Below are 16980 nucleotides of genomic sequence, written 5' to 3' on the forward strand. Positions count from 1 at the left end.
TGTCCCGTTTAGTTAGAGAGGTCACTGTCATGTCATTGGTGGGTTTTACTCTTCCTGCGTTAGCTAGTGTGTCAGCAATTTCGTTTCCTGTGATTCCTGAGTGTCCTGGTATCCAGCATAGGGTGATGTATGTGTTGTTCAATTTGTATTCGGCTATTGTACTGCTTATATCTTGAATGAATGGATCTCGACAGGCTCCTTTTTCTATAGCTGAAAGTATGCTTGCGCTGTCAGTGAAAATAATATTGGATTGGTGTGTTTTTATATGTTTTTCAAGGGCTGTTTGGATGGCTATTGCTTCTGCTGTGAAGATTGAAGTATGGTCCGGTAGTTTGATAGCAACTCTTTCTGTTGGAGTTTTAATTCCGCATCCAGCTGTAGTATTGTGGACGGATCCGTCGGTGTATATGTGGTTGTAATTTTGATACTTGGTCTGTATTCTTTTGTTGAATTCCATTTTTGCAACTGTACTGTTGCATCCTGCTTTGAGCTTTTGTTTAAAGTGCCAGTCTATGAGGGGAGGTTGCTGGTACCATGGACGATCGTTCAGGTGTTTTAACTTAGCTACTTTTGGTATGGATATTCCTGTTAGTGTTTGTATTCTGTTTTTTGCTCGTTCTATGAATACAGTAGTGGTGGAGCCTTTTTCTAAGAGGCGAGTTGTTGCAGCTGCGATTTTGTAAATGATGATATTTTTGAGGGGAAGAAGTCCACTTTCGCACAGGATCGAGACTATCGGGCTGGATTTGAATGCACCGGAGGATGTACGTATTGCCGTGTTGTATGATGGTGTTATATGTTTGAGGAACTTGTCTTCTTGAAGTGATACTATTTCTATTCCATAAAGTATTTTTGGTAAAAACCAGCGGTTGATGATATTGAATAAAATTTGTCTTGAGGCTTTATGTTTTCCGGAGGTAAGCATATTGAAAAGGTTGATTTTAGATTTGGCTATGGTTTTGGTTTTGGAAATTTGTTGTGCAAAGCTGAGATTTTTGTCGAATGTGATGCCTAGTATGGGAGCTGATTTGGAATATGGTATTGGTTGTTTGTTAATTACAGGTGGCTTTGGTGTGTTGTGATGATGTTTGCATATATGAAGAGTTCTGCATTTGGAGTGGGAGATCTCGTATCCCGTCCATCTCGACCATTGGCAAAGCTTATTTAGACCCTCTTGGAGTTGTTTTTTGCTTGTATGAAGGGATGTGTTGCTGGAAATAAGGATGATGTCATCTGCATATAGGTGTGGTGTGATGTTGGTAGGTACCGATAGAAGAAGTGTTTCGATGCTAATTAGAAAAAGGGTTGGAGAGAGAATAGCTCCTTGGGGGACTCCGTTTTCTAGTGTTCTGTACGAAGAGGTTTTTGTGCCTATGGACACTTGAAATGTCCGGTTAGCAAGGAAGCTTTGAATGTAAGTGAAGAGATTTCCTCCAAAGCTCCATCTGGTTAGTTGTTTCAAAATGCTGTATTTCCATGTTCTGTCGAATGCTTTTGCTAGATCGATAACAGCAATGTCCATGTGGTGATTACAGGTGTGAATCTTTGAAAGTTGTTCTTCTAGGCATGCAAAGTATGTTTCGGTGCCTAGACCGTTCCTGAAGCCGTGTTGTTGTGTACTGAATAATTTCCTGTTTTCTATTTCTTGAACCAAGCGACGATTGACCATTCGTTCCAGAATCTTTCCTATGCAGTTGAGCAAAGAGATCGGTCTGTAACTGTCTATTGAGTGTTTACATTTATTAGGTTTTGGTATCGGAATGGTTAAACTGTGTTTCCAGTGGTCCGGTATATTGCCTGTGTTCCAAATATGGTTGTAGATTTTTAGGAGGTAAAGTTTGCCTTGATATGGAAGATTCTTCAGTAGAGGATAGCCAATGTTGTCTGGTCCTGCCGATTTTCCCTTGCAGCGATTTAGGGCCCAGTCAAGTTCACTGATGTTGAAGGGTCTATTGTAAGCGGAATTGTCCTGTATGTTGTAATTGAGTGGAATGGATTCTGTATTGCTTTTATGAGTCTGGAATCTGGTGGGGAAGTTAGCTGTGGAGGAAATCTCTTCGAAGTACACTGCAAAGGCTTCAGGTGTTTGGTCGGGCTGAATGATGTCGTTTCCCTGCTTAATTGTTATGTGTGTCTGGTATTGCCTTTTGCCTGTTAGTAATTTTACCCTTTTCCACATTTCAGCGTCGGAGATGGTTGGGTTGAGATCTGTTATGAATTTGTTCCAAGTGTTTTTCTTTGCTGTTTTTATTTCTTCTCTGGCTAGTCTATGGGAAATTTGGTATTTTTCAGCAAGTTGCGGGATTTCGGCAATGTTGTTATCTCTATTTGCTTGACGGAGCTTTCTAAGTGCAGTTCTTCTGTTTTTAATGGCTTTGGCGACTGTTGTGTTCCACCATGGTACGGATCGTTTTCCGGGAGTTCCTTTGGTTTTGGGTATGGCTATTGTGGCTGCTTTGTTAATGGCTGAGATGATTTTGTCTTCTGTGGGTGATGAGTCCGAGTCGAGTATTTTGCAGATTTCAAGCTGGTATATTTCCCAGTTGGCTTCGTCGTATTTCCATCTGGGTCTTTGCTGTATTCTAGGAAAGTCGAAATTACTATTGATGATGAGGGGTCTGTGATCGCTTCCGTGTGTGTCAAAGGGGATATGGAGTTGAACGTTAGTTAGGAGTGAGGATGTTGTGGCGCAGTGGTCTATTATCGTGCCTGAGTGGTCTATTATCGTGGCAGGGTTAATTCTGGTGGTTATGGTATTGTGGATGATGGTTAAATCGTGAAGGATACAAAATTCAATAAAGTGTTTGGATCCTGGGTAGTCCGAGTGTCCTCCCCAAAGCTTGTTTTGAGAATTAAAATCGCCAATTAAAATTATTGGATGGTTGAGTGAGTTAGTTATACTATTTAATGTGTTGAAGAAATCAATGTCTGGGTATTTTTTTGGTCTATAAATGCACATTATTGTTAGTTGAGTTGGAACTTGGATTGTGGTAACGAGAATTGGAAAATCTGGTGGTGTATCTATTATTTTGTTTTTAAGTGTACCTATTGCTAAGTTATGTTGAATGGTAGAAAAAGTTTTAAAAGACCAATTGTAGCGGTTAAATGGTGATTTGTTCATTGAAGGGGGTTTGTTAACTTCCTGTATTGCAATAATTGGTGGATCATATTTGTTAATTAAAAATTGTAAGTTGTTAAGATTCTGTTGCATTCCTCTCATATTCCATGAAATACAAAAAGGTAAAAAAGGTTTGTTGGAGTTATTCCCTATGGTGTTTAGTGAGGATGTGTGGAGATTGTAGCGATATGAAGGATGGATAGGATCCACGGAAAGGATTGGGTTGGATGGAATACTAAAGCAGTGTTATACATAGGGAATTGTTGTGAGTAATCCGAGAGTTTATCCGGTGCTATGTTGTGTTTCGTTTTTCGTCTTTTTCTTCTGTTTTGTTGCCGAAATGTTGCAGGATTTTGGTTCGTTGCGAGGTGTGTTTTTGTTATCGTTTTCCTTTTCTTCGTCGTGTGATGATGATGATAATTGAGCTTTACGCTTAATCGGTGTTTTCGTAATTGTATCTGTTGTGTTGGTACTTTTCATTGAGTCGTCTGATTTTCCTGATTCGTCGTCGTCTGATGAAATTGGTGTAGAATCGCTGTGAACGGTCGAGCTGTCTTCCATTTCCTTGGTTTGCACCTTTAGCGTGTTGTGTAGAAGGTTTCGTTGTTGTACCAGTGCTTGTGTTGCGTTGGTTAATACTTCGATTTTCTTTTCCATGCTAGCGATTGTTTTTTGCAGTTGAGCGATAATCACGTCCTTTTCGCTTTCTGTTTGAAGAGCTACTAGTCGTGTGTTAACCGATGTTTTGTTGCTGTATTCGGTGGCAGCTTCTTTGTACGTTATACCATTGTCGATTTTGATTCTGATTATGTCCTGCTCTTTTAAGAATGCTGGACATTGTCGATGCAAGGAATTGTGGTTACCGTTGCAGTTCTTACATTTGGCTTCCATAGAACAATTGCCATGCTCACTACCTCCGCAATTGAGGCAGCTTGTTGTAGCTTTGCATCTGTTTTTCGAGTGTCCAAGTACAAAGCAGTTGTAACATAGGAGTGGACGCGGGTAGAATGGACGTGTCTTGATGTTCAGACATCCAACCCGTATTTCGGTAGGTACTTTCAATTTTTCAATTTTTAGTAAAAAGGCATTGGTTGGTTTCACTTCACCATTGACTTTTCGTGTAAAGCGCCGGACGTTAACCACTTTCTGAACTTTGAGTTCATTTAAAATTTCTTCGTCGCTTAGACCTTCAAGTTGATCACAGACAATCACGCACTGAACGCTGTTCAGATACGGGTGTGGAGCGATGGTAATCTTCGTATCGTCGATCAATTTGTCCAGTAATTGCAGCTTCTCAAATTGTTTCTGATTTCTTGTTTTTACTAATAGCTTTGTCCCTTTTTCGATGTAGCTGCATGGTTCGATGTTTCCGGCAAAACTTGTTAGACTTTTTTCTATGATAAAAGGATTCTTCGGAAGATTGAATCCTTCGTTGGCACTGAGAACCAAAAACAATAATTCCCCTTTATCAGGATCTAACCATGCAGGAGTTCTTCTCTCTCGAGCTGTCGTTTGGGGTGGGGGGTTATTTCCCCACGGATTACCTGATCCCGCCATGATGCGGGCCAGATGTACTTATTTTTAAGGAAGAAAATTATATCTAATAGCTACAAGCCTAAAAACCTTAAATTCCTAACAAAAATAGAAAAATAATATAAAAAGTACTCGCCGGAGCTCCCAGACGAAACGTCTAGATGACACCAAACGCGCACCAGAGTCGACTCTGTTGTCGGTGATTGGTTGCTATTTTTAGAAGCAACTCAGCGCCGTTACTGCACCGAGCAGACGGCGGTCCGCACCACACACTCACACAGCGCAGCAAAATCACACACGCGATCACACGTAAGCAGCCTCGAAAAAACGTTGAAAAATTTTAACACGTTGAGGGATGGTGTGTTGCCACACAAAGCACTCTGCTGTGAACTTTTTCTTAATATTCTGTTTAACCAATCCTTTGGTAACAGTTATGAAGAGCTTGAGAGATAGACGTCCGCACGCTTCGATCTTTCAACCAAGAATGCTGTGATGCCTCTGAGCAAATTCCGAGCAGAACTCGAGTTTTTATACTCCGCGTTATGCTGTATGTGCGTGCTCAACTCGAAAACACGAGCCTGATACGAAAACCGGAATATAAGCGAACGAACCCCTGGAAGTTCTATTCATAAATTTTTTCACCCTCCAACTGTGTACATCGCTGCAAACAATCTTCTTTTTTTCTTCTTTTCTGGCCTGCTCATGGTCGAGCACGTCGCGTAGACATGGCCTGGTCGCCAATCCGTTTCCAGGAAACTCGGTCCAGTGCTGCAGTCCTCCATCCACGGCTGCATCCGATCTCCGACAGGTTTAACTCCACCTGATCCAGCCAACGAGCTCGCTGTGCTCCTCTCCGCCTCGTGCCGAACGGATCGTTGACGAGCACCTTCCTGGTGGGGCATGAGTCCGGCATCCTCATCACGTGCCCCAGCCATCGTATCCTTCCGGCTTTGACCACCGTCAGGATATCTGCACCGCCAAACAGCTCAGCTAGCTCGTGGTTCATTCTCCTTCTCCACACGCCCTGCTCGCACACACCGCCAAAGATAGTCCTTAGCACCCGCCGTTCGAAAATAGCGAGTGCATTGGCATCCTCCGTTAGCAGAGTCCAGGACTCGTACCCGTAGAGGACTACCGGACGTATCAGTGTGCGATATATCGTGCATTTCGTGTGTTGCTGGAGCCTTCTGGATCGCAGGAGTTTGTGGAGCCCGTAGTAGGCACGATTTCCCTGAACAATGCGCCTTCGGATTTCGCTGCTCATGTTGTTGTCCGAAGTTACGATCGTACCAAGGTAGCAGAACTCCTCTACCACCTCGAGATCGTCGCCGTCAACTGATACTCTGCTCCCGAGTCGGGCTCTATCACGGTCAGAGCCTCCGGCAAGCAGGTACTTTGTCTTCGTCGCATTGATCCTCAATCCAATTCTGTCGGCCTCGCGTTTCAGTCGGGTGTACGCGTCGCACACCGCCGCAGATGTCCGTCCGATGATGTCGATGTCATCCGCGAAGCCGAGGAATTGGAGAGAACGGGTGAAAATCGTGCCCCGGATGTCGAAGCCCGCGCTTCGCATGACACCTTCCAGAGCGATGTTAAACAGCAAACAGGAGAGTCCGTCCCCTTGCCTTAGACCCCGGTGAGATTCGAACGATTCCGACAGCATGTTCGATACTCTCACCTTGCACTGCACCCCATCCATCGTGGCCTTCAACAGCCGTACCAGCTTCCCAGGGAATCCGTACTGCTGCATGGTGTTCCATAGTTCGGTCCGATCTATGGTATCGTAGGCCGCCTTAAAGTCAATGAACAGGTGGTGCGTGGGGATCTGATGCTCTCGGCACTTCTGGAGGATCTGCCGTAGAGTAAAGATTTGGTCGGTGGTCGATTTGCCTCCAACAAATCCAGCTTGGTAGCTTCCGACGAAATCTGTGGCAAGGGGCGCAAGTCTGCAGAAGAGTATTCGGGACAGGATCTTGTAGGCAGCATTCAGGACTGTGATGGCTCGGAAGTTAGCACAGTCCAGTCTGTCGCCCTTTTTGTACACTGGGTGTATGACACCCAGCTTCCACTCGTCCGGTAGTTGCAAACAATACCATCGTGAAATGGCCCCGAAAACCAGTGGAAAAGCCGCGAAAAAGTCTGGCAAAGCCCAGAAAAACATCTCCAAGTCGGACAAGAAGAAGAAAAGGAAGACCCGCAAGGAGAGCTATGCTATCTACATCTACAAGGTGTTGAAGCAAGTCCATCCGGACACCGGAATTTCTTCCAAGGCGATGAGCATCATGAACAGCTTCGTGAACGACATTTTCGAGCGCATCGCTGCCGAAGCCTCCCGTTTGGCGCACTACAACAAGCGTTCGACGATCACGTCCCGCGAAATCCAAACGGCCGTCCGTCTGCTCTTGCCTGGTGAGCTGGCCAAGCACGCCGTGTCCGAAGGCACGAAGGCCGTCACCAAGTACACCAGCTCGAAGTAATTCGACCGAGTTCAATTCTACCCGAACCCCAAACCGGTCCTTTTCAGGACCACAACACGCATCTGTTCAAAAGAATGTTTCTGTTTAAACCTTTCTATAGTAGTGCGTCTCTCTGTTAATAGCAAATTCGTGTAAAACATCAAATAAGCCTTCCTTTACGAAGCGTTCATTCAGTCCGAGTCTGTGCCAATTTAAACTTAAATTTTAACTTGTTAAAAGCATCACGAACACTGCTCGAAAGTACCGCTGTACGCAGCGGAGAGCATCGGGCTCAAAGCTCTCATGAATGTTCTAAACTGAACGCCAACCGCGTTATTATGCATGCTGCCCTTTACGGGCTTAACCGATAGCCTTAAAAAAGGCACCGAATCACCCACCATTCGACAACAGCAAACGAAAGTTTCACAGTAATACAAACAAGCCATTCATACCCATTCACTCACACACAGATGACACAGGCATTCGATTTCACACTCCCAAATGCGCGTCATCGCACTCCCAAATCGCTGAGATCACAAACGCTCATTCTTCCAACATACGAACCGTTTTTTTGTAAATGCAGAAAGTTTGCGAAATATCTTTTTGATCAATATTGGTGGTGGTCCTGAGAAGGACCGTTTGAGTGGATAATGCCCCTCGATGAACGATGGGAACTGGCGAGATTTAAGCACGCTCTCCACGGATGCGGCGAGCCAGCTGGATGTCTTTCGGCATGATGGTGACGCGCTTTGCATGAATTGCGCACAGATTGGTGTCTTCGAACAGGCCGACCAGATACGCCTCGCTGGCCTCCTGCAGGGCCATCACGGCCGAGCTCTGGAAGCGCAGATCGGTCTTGAAGTCCTGGGCAATTTCACGAACCAGGCGCTGGAAGGGCAGCTTGCGGATCAGCAGCTCGGTCGATTTCTGGTAGCGACGGATCTCGCGCAGGGCTACGGTTCCCGGACGGTAACGATGCGGCTTCTTCACTCCTCCGGTGGCCGGAGCACTCTTGCGAGCAGCCTTGGTGGCCAGCTGCTTGCGAGGGGCCTTACCTCCGGTCGACTTACGGGCAGTTTGCTTGGTACGGGCCATTTCACTGGTTGGGTAGTGGAACGTGTAAAGACGTCTGGCTGCGTTGATAGTATGCTTCAGAATCAGGTAGCTGAAAAACCAAATCTCCCTTTTTATAATCTATCCTTGCCTGGTATACCAATTGATCAGTGGAACTTGGTATACTTACATAGTCTACGCTTCTCCGGTCAATCCGATGTACTTCGTTTGGTCTTTTTACTGCTGTAATGCCTGTATAAAAAGAAAATAATCACATGTCAGCCTTGTAAAACAATTGTTCAGTGATACTAGATATACTTACATAGTCTTCTACTCTCCGATCTGTCCGACGCACTGTTCATGGTGGTTCGTTCATCCTGTGGATTTGACTGTCTACTGTTGAAATTCCTGTAAGAAACAAGAAAATAATCACATATCAGCCTTGTAAAACAATTGTTCAGTGATACTAGATATACTTACACAATCTTCTACTCTCTGATCTGTCCGACGCACTGTTCATGGTGGTTCGTTCGTCCTGTGGATTTGACTGTCCACTGTTGAAATACCTGTAAGAAACAAGAAAATAATCACATGTCAGCCATGTACAGCAATTGTTCAGTGATACTAGATATACATACATAGTCTTCTACTCTCCGATCTGTCTGACGCACTGTTCATGGTGGTTCGTTCGTCCTGTGGATTTGACTGTCCACTGTTGAAATACCTGTAAGAAACAAGAAAATAATCACATATCAGCCTTGTAAAACAATTGTTCAGTGATACTAGATATACTTACACAATCTTCTATTCTCTGATCTGTCCGACGCACTGTTCATGGTGGTTCGTTCGTCCTGTGGATTTGACTGTCCACTGTTGAAATACTTGTAAAAAAAGAAAATAATCACATGTCAGCCATGTACAGCAATTGTTCAGTGATACTAGATATACATACATAGTCTTCTACTCTCCTATCTGTCCGACGCACTGTTCATGGTGGTTCGTTCGTCCTGTGGATTTGACTGTCCACTGTTGAAATACCTGTAAGAAACAAGAAAATAATCACATATCAGCCTTGTAAAACAATTGTTCAGTGATACTAGATATACTTACACAATCTTCTATTCTCTGATCTGTCCGACGCACTGTTCATGGTGGTTCATTCGTCCTGTGGATTCGACTGTCCACTGTTGAAATACCTGTAAGAAACAAGAAAATAATCACATACCAGCCTTGTAAAACAATTGTTCAGTGATACTAGATATACTTACATAGTCTTCTACTCTCCGATCTGTTCGACGCACTGTTCATGATTGTTCGTTCGTCCTGTGGATTCGACTGTCCACTGTTGAAATACCTGTAAGAAACAAGAAAATAATCACATATCAGCCTTGTAAAACAATTGTTCAGTGATACTAGATATACTTACACAATCTTCTATTCTCTGATCTGTCCGACGCACTGTTCATGGTGGTTCATTCGTCCTGTGGATTTGACTGTCCACTGTTGAAATACCTGTAAGAAACAAGAAAATAATCACATACCAGCCTTGTAAAACAATTGTTCAGTGATACTAGATATACTTACATAGTCTTCTACTCTCCTATCTGTCCGACGCACTGTTCATGGTGGTTCGTTCGTCCTGTGGATTTGACTGTCCACTGTTGAAATACCTGTAAGAAACAAGAAAATAATCACATATCAGCCTTGTAAAACAATTGTTCAGTGATACTAGATATACTTACATAGTCTTCTACTCTCCGATCTGTTCGACGCACTGTTCATGATTGTTCGTTCGTCCTGTGGATTCGACTGTCCACTGTTGAAATACCTGTAAGAAACAAGAAAATAATCACATATAAGCCTTGTAAAACAATTGTTCAGTGATACTAGATATACTTACACAATCTTCTATTCTCTCATCTGTCCGACGCACTGTTCATGGTGGTTCGTTCGTCCTGTGGATTTGACTGTCCACTGTTGAAATACTTGTAAAAAAAGAAAATAATCACATGTCAGCCATGTACAGCAATTGTTCAGTGATACTAGATATACATACATAGTCTTCTACTCTCCTATCTGTCCGACGCACTGTTCATGGTGGTTCGTTCGTCCTGTGGATTTGACTGTCCACTGTTGAAATACTTGTAAAAAAAGAAAATAATCACATGTCAGCCATGTACAGCAATTGTTCAGTGATACTAGATATACATACATAGTCTTCTACTCTCCTATCTGTCCGACGCACTGTTCATGGTGGTTCGTTCGTCCTGTGGATTTGACTGTCCACTGTTGAAATACCTGTAAGAAACAAGAAAATAATCACATATCAGCCTTGTAAAACAATTGTTCAGTGATACTAGATATACTTACACAATCTTCTATTCTCTGATCTGTCCGACGCACTGTTCATGGTGGTTCATTCGTCCTGTGGATTTGACTGTCCACTGTTGAAATACCTGTAAGAAACAAGAAAATAATCACATACCAGCCTTGTAAAACAATTGTTCAGTGATACTAGATATACTTACATAGTCTTCTACTCTCCGATCTGTTCGACGCACTGTTCATGATTGTTCGTTCGTCCTGTGGATTCGACTGTCCACTGTTGAAATACCTGTAAGAAACAAGAAAATAATCACATATAAGCCTTGTAAAACAATTGTTCAGTGATACTAGATATACTTACACAATCTTCTATTCTCTCATCTGTCCGACGCACTGTTCATGGTGGTTCGTTCGTCCTGTGGATTTGACTGTCCACTGTTGAAATACTTGTAAAAAAAGAAAATAATCACATGTCAGCCATGTACAGCAATTGTTCAGTGATACTAGATATACATACATAGTCTTCTACTCTCCTATCTGTCCGACGCACTGTTCATGGTGGTTCGTTCGTCCTGTGGATTTGACTGTCCACTGTTGAAATACCTGTAAGAAACAAGAAAATAATCACATATCAGCCTTGTAAAACAATTGTTCAGTGATACTAGATATACTTACACAATCTTCTATTCTCTGATCTGTCCGACGCACTGTTCATGGTGGTTCATTCGTCCTGTGGATTTGACTGTCCACTGTTGAAATACCTGTAAGAAACAAGAAAATAATCACATACCAGCCTTGTAAAACAATTGTTCAGTGATACTAGATATACTTACATAGTCTTCTACTCTCCGATCTGTTCGACGCACTGTTCATGATTGTTCGTTCGTCCTGTGGATTCGACTGTCCACTGTTGAAATACCTGTAAGAAACAAGAAAATAATCACATACCAGCCTTGTAAAACAATTGTTCAGTGATACTAGATATACTTACATAGTCTTCTACTCTCCGATCTGTTCGACGCACTGTTCATGATTGTTCGTTCGTCCTGTGGATTCGACTGTCCACTGTTGAAATACCTGTAAGAAACAAGAAAATAATCACATATCAGCCTTGTAAAACAATTGTTCAGTGATACTAGATATACTTACACAATCTTCTATTCTCTGATCTGTCCGACGCACTGTTCATGGTGGTTCATTCGTCCTGTGGATTTGACTGTCCACTGTTGAAATACCTGTAAGAAACAAGAAAATAATCACATACCAGCCTTGTAAAACAATTGTTCAGTGATACTAGATATACATACATAGTCTTCTACTCTCCTATCTGTCCGACGCACTGTTCATGGTGGTTCGTTCGTCCTGTGGATTTGACTGTCCACTGTTGAAATACCTGTAAGAAACAAGAAAATAATCACATATCAGCCTTGTAAAACAATTGTTCAGTGATACTAGATATACTTACACAATCTTCTACTCTCCGATCTGTCCGACGCACTGTTCATGGTGGTTCGTTCGTCCTGTGGATTTGACTGTCCACTGTTGAAATACCTGTAAGAAACAAGAAAATAATCACATACCAGCCTTGTAAAACAATTGTTCAGTGATACTAGATATACTTACATAGTCTTCTACTCTCCGATCTGTTCGACGCACTGTTCATGATTGTTCGTTCGTCCTGTGGATTCGACTGTCCACTGTTGAAATACCTGTAAGAAACAAGAAAATAATCACATATAAGCCTTGTAAAACAATTGTTCAGTGATACTAGATATACTTACACAATCTTCTATTCTCTCATCTGTCCGACGCACTGTTCATGGTGGTTCGTTCGTCCTGTGGATTTGACTGTCCACTGTTGAAATACTTGTAAAAAAAGAAAATAATCACATGTCAGCCATGTACAGCAATTGTTCAGTGATACTAGATATACATACATAGTCTTCTACTCTCCTATCTGTCCGACGCACTGTTCATGGTGGTTCGTTCGTCCTGTGGATTTGACTGTCCACTGTTGAAATACCTGTAAGAAACAAGAAAATAATCACATATCAGCCTTGTAAAACAATTGTTCAGTGATACTAGATATACTTACACAATCTTCTATTCTCTGATCTGTCCGACGCACTGTTCATGGTGGTTCATTCGTCCTGTGGATTTGACTGTCCACTGTTGAAATACCTGTAAGAAACAAGAAAATAATCACATACCAGCCTTGTAAAACAATTGTTCAGTGATACTAGATATACTTACATAGTCTTCTACTCTCCGATCTGTTCGACGCACTGTTCATGATTGTTCGTTCGTCCTGTGGATTCGACTGTCCACTGTTGAAATACCTGTAAGAAACAAGAAAATAATCACATACCAGCCTTGTAAAACAATTGTTCAGTGATACTAGATATACTTACATAGTCTTCTACTCTCCGATCTGTTCGACGCACTGTTCATGATTGTTCGTTCGTCCTGTGGATTCGACTGTCCACTGTTGAAATACCTGTAAGAAACAAGAAAATAATCACATATCAGCCTTGTAAAACAATTGTTCAGTGATACTAGATATACTTACACAATCTTCTATTCTCTGATCTGTCCGACGCACTGTTCATGGTGGTTCATTCGTCCTGTGGATTTGACTGTCCACTGTTGAAATACCTGTAAGAAACAAGAAAATAATCACATACCAGCCTTGTAAAACAATTGTTCAGTGATACTAGATATACTTACATAGTCTTCTACTCTCCTATCTGTCCGACGCACTGTTCATGGTGGTTCGTTCGTCCTGTGGATTTGACTGTCCACTGTTGAAATACCTGTAAGAAACAAGAAAATAATCACATATCAGCCTTGTAAAACAATTGTTCAGTGATACTAGATATACTTACACAATCTTCTACTCTCCGATCTGTCCGACGCACTGTTCATGGTGGTTCGTTCGTCCTGTGGATTTGACTGTCCACTGTTGAAATACCTGTAAGAAACAAGAAAATAATCACATATCAGCCTTGTAAAACAATTGTTCAGTGATACTAGATATACTTACACAATCTTCTATTCTCTGATCTGTCCGACGCACTGTTCATGGTGGTTCGTTCGTCCTGTGGATTTGACTGTCTACTGTTGAAATACCTGTAAGAAACAAGAAAATAATCACATATCAGTCTTGTATAGCAATTGTTCAGTGATACTAGATATACTTACATAGTCTTCTACTCTCCGATCTGTCCGACGCACTGTTCATGGTGGTTCGTTCGTCCTGTGGATTTGACTGTCCACTGTTGAAATACCTGTAAGAAATAAGAAAATAATCACATACCAGCCTTGTAAAACAATTGTTCAGTGATACTAGATATACTTACATAGTCTTCTACTCTCCGATCTGTCCGACGCACTGTTCATGATTGTTCGTTCGTCCTGTGGATTCGACTGTCCACTGTTGAAATACCTGTAAGAAACAAGAAAATAATCACATATCAGCCTTGTAAAACAATTGTTCAGTGATACTAGATATACTTACACAATCTTCTATTCTCTGATCTGTCCGACGCACTGTTCATGGTGGTTCGTTCGTCCTGTGGATTTGACTGTCCACTGTTGAAATACTTGTAAAAAAAGAAAATAATCACATATCAGCCATGTACAGCAATTGTTCAGTGGAACTAGATATACTTACATAGTCTTCTACTCTCCGATCTGTCCGACGCACTGTTCATGGTGGTTCGTTCGTCCTGTGGATTTGACTGTCTACTGTTGAAATACCTGTAAGAAACAAGAAAATAATCACATATCAGCCTTGTAAAACAATTGTTCAGTGATACTAGATATACTTACACAATCTTCTATTCTCTGATCTGTCCGACGCACTGTTCATGATAGTTCGTTCGTCCTGTGGATTTGACTGTCCACTGTTGAAATACCTGCAAGAAAAAAAAATCACATATCAGCCGTTGTTCACTCGCGGGAAATTTCGGAATATTTTTCGCGTTTTCTTTCGTGTGAAATAGTTACCGTTTGGTGGACTCTGGTTTAATTCAGCTTAGTGAGGAGAGCGAGCAAAAAGCCTTTTCGCGCCGTATTTAACATATTTACATAAAAGAACGGTTGTTCTGCATATGAATCCATCCGCTCCTGATGGTGATGGCCGTTTGTTGATTGTGTCCCAAAAGCCTTATATAACAATTGTTCAGTGGTACTACGTATTGTGGTATGACGACAACAAAATGACAATTTAATCAAAGATTTTAGGAAATACAAACCATGGAAGGTAAGGAACAAACCCAAGATAGTAGTAATGAGAAAGTTCCTTTTTTTAGGAACGGAACGGAACCAATTTCTTTTCAATAAGGGACGGAATGAACCTGGTAGGTTCGCCGAACCTACTACAACGGAAATTTTGAATAATTTTTTTTTCATAACTGAGGCCGTATTTATTTCTTTCTATTCAAGGAACGGAACCAACCTAGTAGGTTCGGAACGGAATTCTCATCACTACAAGATAGTGAGACGGCGAAAAGAAAAGGCCGCAGCGTCTCGTCAATGGTTGACCAAGCAGAGGAACGAGCGCGAAGTCCCCGCCGTGGACATCCCAAGTGCCGGAATCGAAGGCTCAAGTTGCTCAGGCGTCAGGGCGTAAACGAGCAGTCGCTCGTAACTCAGCGCGCGTTACAGTTGCAGCATGAGGGGCTAATGCGTGAGATACAATTGGCACAGAAAAGAGAGATAGCCGAGATACGGTTCGAATTCGAACGCAAAGGTTTGATAGCAATACTATTATCGAGAGAATGTGTTGTCAACGAGAATAGTGACTTCTCCGACGAAGAGAAATACGAAGCACGAGAAAAACCGAATGTACGCAAAAATTGCAAATCACTAACTCGGAGTCAGGTGCAAGCCAGAAAGTTTATGCCAAAAAATCTTCCAAGCTGTTAAGGGGTGGACCCTCCTAGGTGCAGACCTCGCGAAGGTTAGCCCTTTCCTCACCTTAGGCCCTACACGACTCAACCGTTTTACGAAATTAGCACTAATCGAATACTAACCCGTTAGTGGTCCTCTATACCGCAGTTAGTAAAACCAATTTTTCGGATTGAAAGTAACGACTCAGACGATTACTGATCAACTACTGATTTTATTCTAGATTTTTATCTTCTTATATACTAATTCCGCTTCCCAGTCACGCGTTTGAAATCGTCGGATTATGATTTCATGGCCTAATATGGTCATACAAATGCCACAAAATTTATCCTAATCACGTGATTCGATCCTGCGGGGGAGTGTTCTATCTCATGTTGTTTGTATCCGCTGCGTTACACCAATACACCTGCAGTGGGAGACGATCCGTATACTAAGCTGCGTGCGCCTTTGGATGCTGGGCTCGGATGATCGATGACGTCATGATTCCCCCTAGGCGTGGACTCTCGCTGAACTCAGAATTGGTGGGCGGTGCTTACGCCGAGCTCTCCTAGTAAACCCGCGTGCAGTTTTGGGTACGCGGCTCTCTGTGTCAATGTTGCGTTAGCACACTTGACTGTATGCGACAGTGACGCAACACAAGCGAGTAATGGGAAACTCGTAAATTGGCCTTTGTTTTGTGTTCTGTTTGTACAATAGTTACAAAGATACAACTGAAGCATGCATTTACTCACAGAGAATTTGGATTAATTATATAATTTACAGACTAAAAGAATGCTTGGTGACGGTTAGTTAAGGTGACGGCTTAAAAGCGAACTTCATCGATGAGATTATGGCGGATGCGTCGGAAGCGGCAAAGTTTGATGAAAACAGTATGAAAGACATAGAACATTCAAACGGAAGATTCAAGCAAACGAGTTCGCACACTTCGAAATGAAAGACCATGCTACGAAAACGAAAACATGCTGGATATGGTGCGTGATTGCAATAAATTCAACAGTGATACAATTTCAGAAAGATTAGAATTCGTAGCGAAGTCAAACTTATGTAAATCGTGATTAAAAAGTCATACATAAACGTCCCGGTTTAGTAAAAGATTCACTATTGGTAATTGTAGTTTACTGACATGGACTGAAGCTACGTGATCAAATAAGTCTTGATACGGTTTGATCTAACCGAGCAAAAAAAATTGTAATTTATACAAAATTTCCTTGCGATAAAACTTCCCGAGAGTTTACGCAGACTCTAGTACTAAATTCTGAAACCTCCACTCCATGGTACTTTGAGACTAGTGTTGGGTAAAGTATTACATTTTGGTGTGCTTTGCGCACACGAAAGCACACTAAGGTGTGCTGTGCACAAACCTAGCACAGTGCACACCTAGAACACTGCTAGCACAGTGCTAGCACAGTGCCAGCACGGTGCTAGCACACTACTAGCACACCCCGGGTAACAATCAGAGCCTATTTTTTGAGATAGTGTTGGTGAATTTTGGGTGAACTCAGTGATGGCGTTCATCCGCCTGGAGGAAGTCCTCTGTCGGCGGATGAGCGACCATTTTCATGAGCCCCTTCAAAAAGCATGGTG

At 42.4% G+C, this 16980-nt stretch overlaps 2 protein-coding genes across 2 annotated transcripts; one reads left to right on the forward strand and one right to left on the reverse strand.

The window, feature by feature from the left end:
• Positions 1 to 6744: 6744 nt before the first annotated feature.
• Positions 6745 to 7240, forward strand: LOC125769703 (histone H2B). The gene has a single exon (XM_049438511.1). It carries the CDS (start codon positions 6754 to 6756, stop codon positions 7126 to 7128), a length of 375 nt encoding a protein of 124 aa, XP_049294468.1. The 5' UTR covers positions 6745 to 6753; the 3' UTR covers positions 7129 to 7240.
• Positions 7241 to 7791: 551 nt separating this feature from the next.
• LOC125769695 (histone H3) lies at positions 7792 to 14849 on the reverse strand. The gene is made up of 8 exons (XM_049438504.1): positions 14159 to 14849; positions 13931 to 14087; positions 13615 to 13772; positions 9831 to 10458; positions 9587 to 9672; positions 8483 to 8568; positions 8351 to 8412; positions 7792 to 8272 (listed from the first exon to the last, which is right to left on the reverse strand). Exon 8 carries the CDS (start codon positions 8200 to 8202, stop codon positions 7792 to 7794), a length of 411 nt encoding a protein of 136 aa, XP_049294461.1. The 5' UTR covers positions 8203 to 8272; positions 8351 to 8412; positions 8483 to 8568; positions 9587 to 9672; positions 9831 to 10458; positions 13615 to 13772; positions 13931 to 14087; positions 14159 to 14849.
• Positions 14850 to 16980: the final 2131 nt, after the last annotated feature.

The sequence above is a fragment of the Anopheles funestus genome, chromosome 3RL, assembly GCF_943734845.2.
Source record: "Anopheles funestus chromosome 3RL, idAnoFuneDA-416_04, whole genome shotgun sequence".
Taxonomy (NCBI): domain Eukaryota; kingdom Metazoa; phylum Arthropoda; class Insecta; order Diptera; family Culicidae; genus Anopheles; species Anopheles funestus.

Bases quoted from the DNA above. Each gene is read 5' to 3' on its own strand.
- LOC125769703 (XM_049438511.1), top strand. From the start codon at position 6,754: ATGGCCCCGAAAACCAGTGGAAAAGCCGCGAAAAAGTCTGGCAAAGCC.
- LOC125769695 (XM_049438504.1), bottom strand. From the start codon at position 8,202: ATGGCCCGTACCAAGCAAACTGCCCGTAAGTCGACCGGAGGTAAGGCC.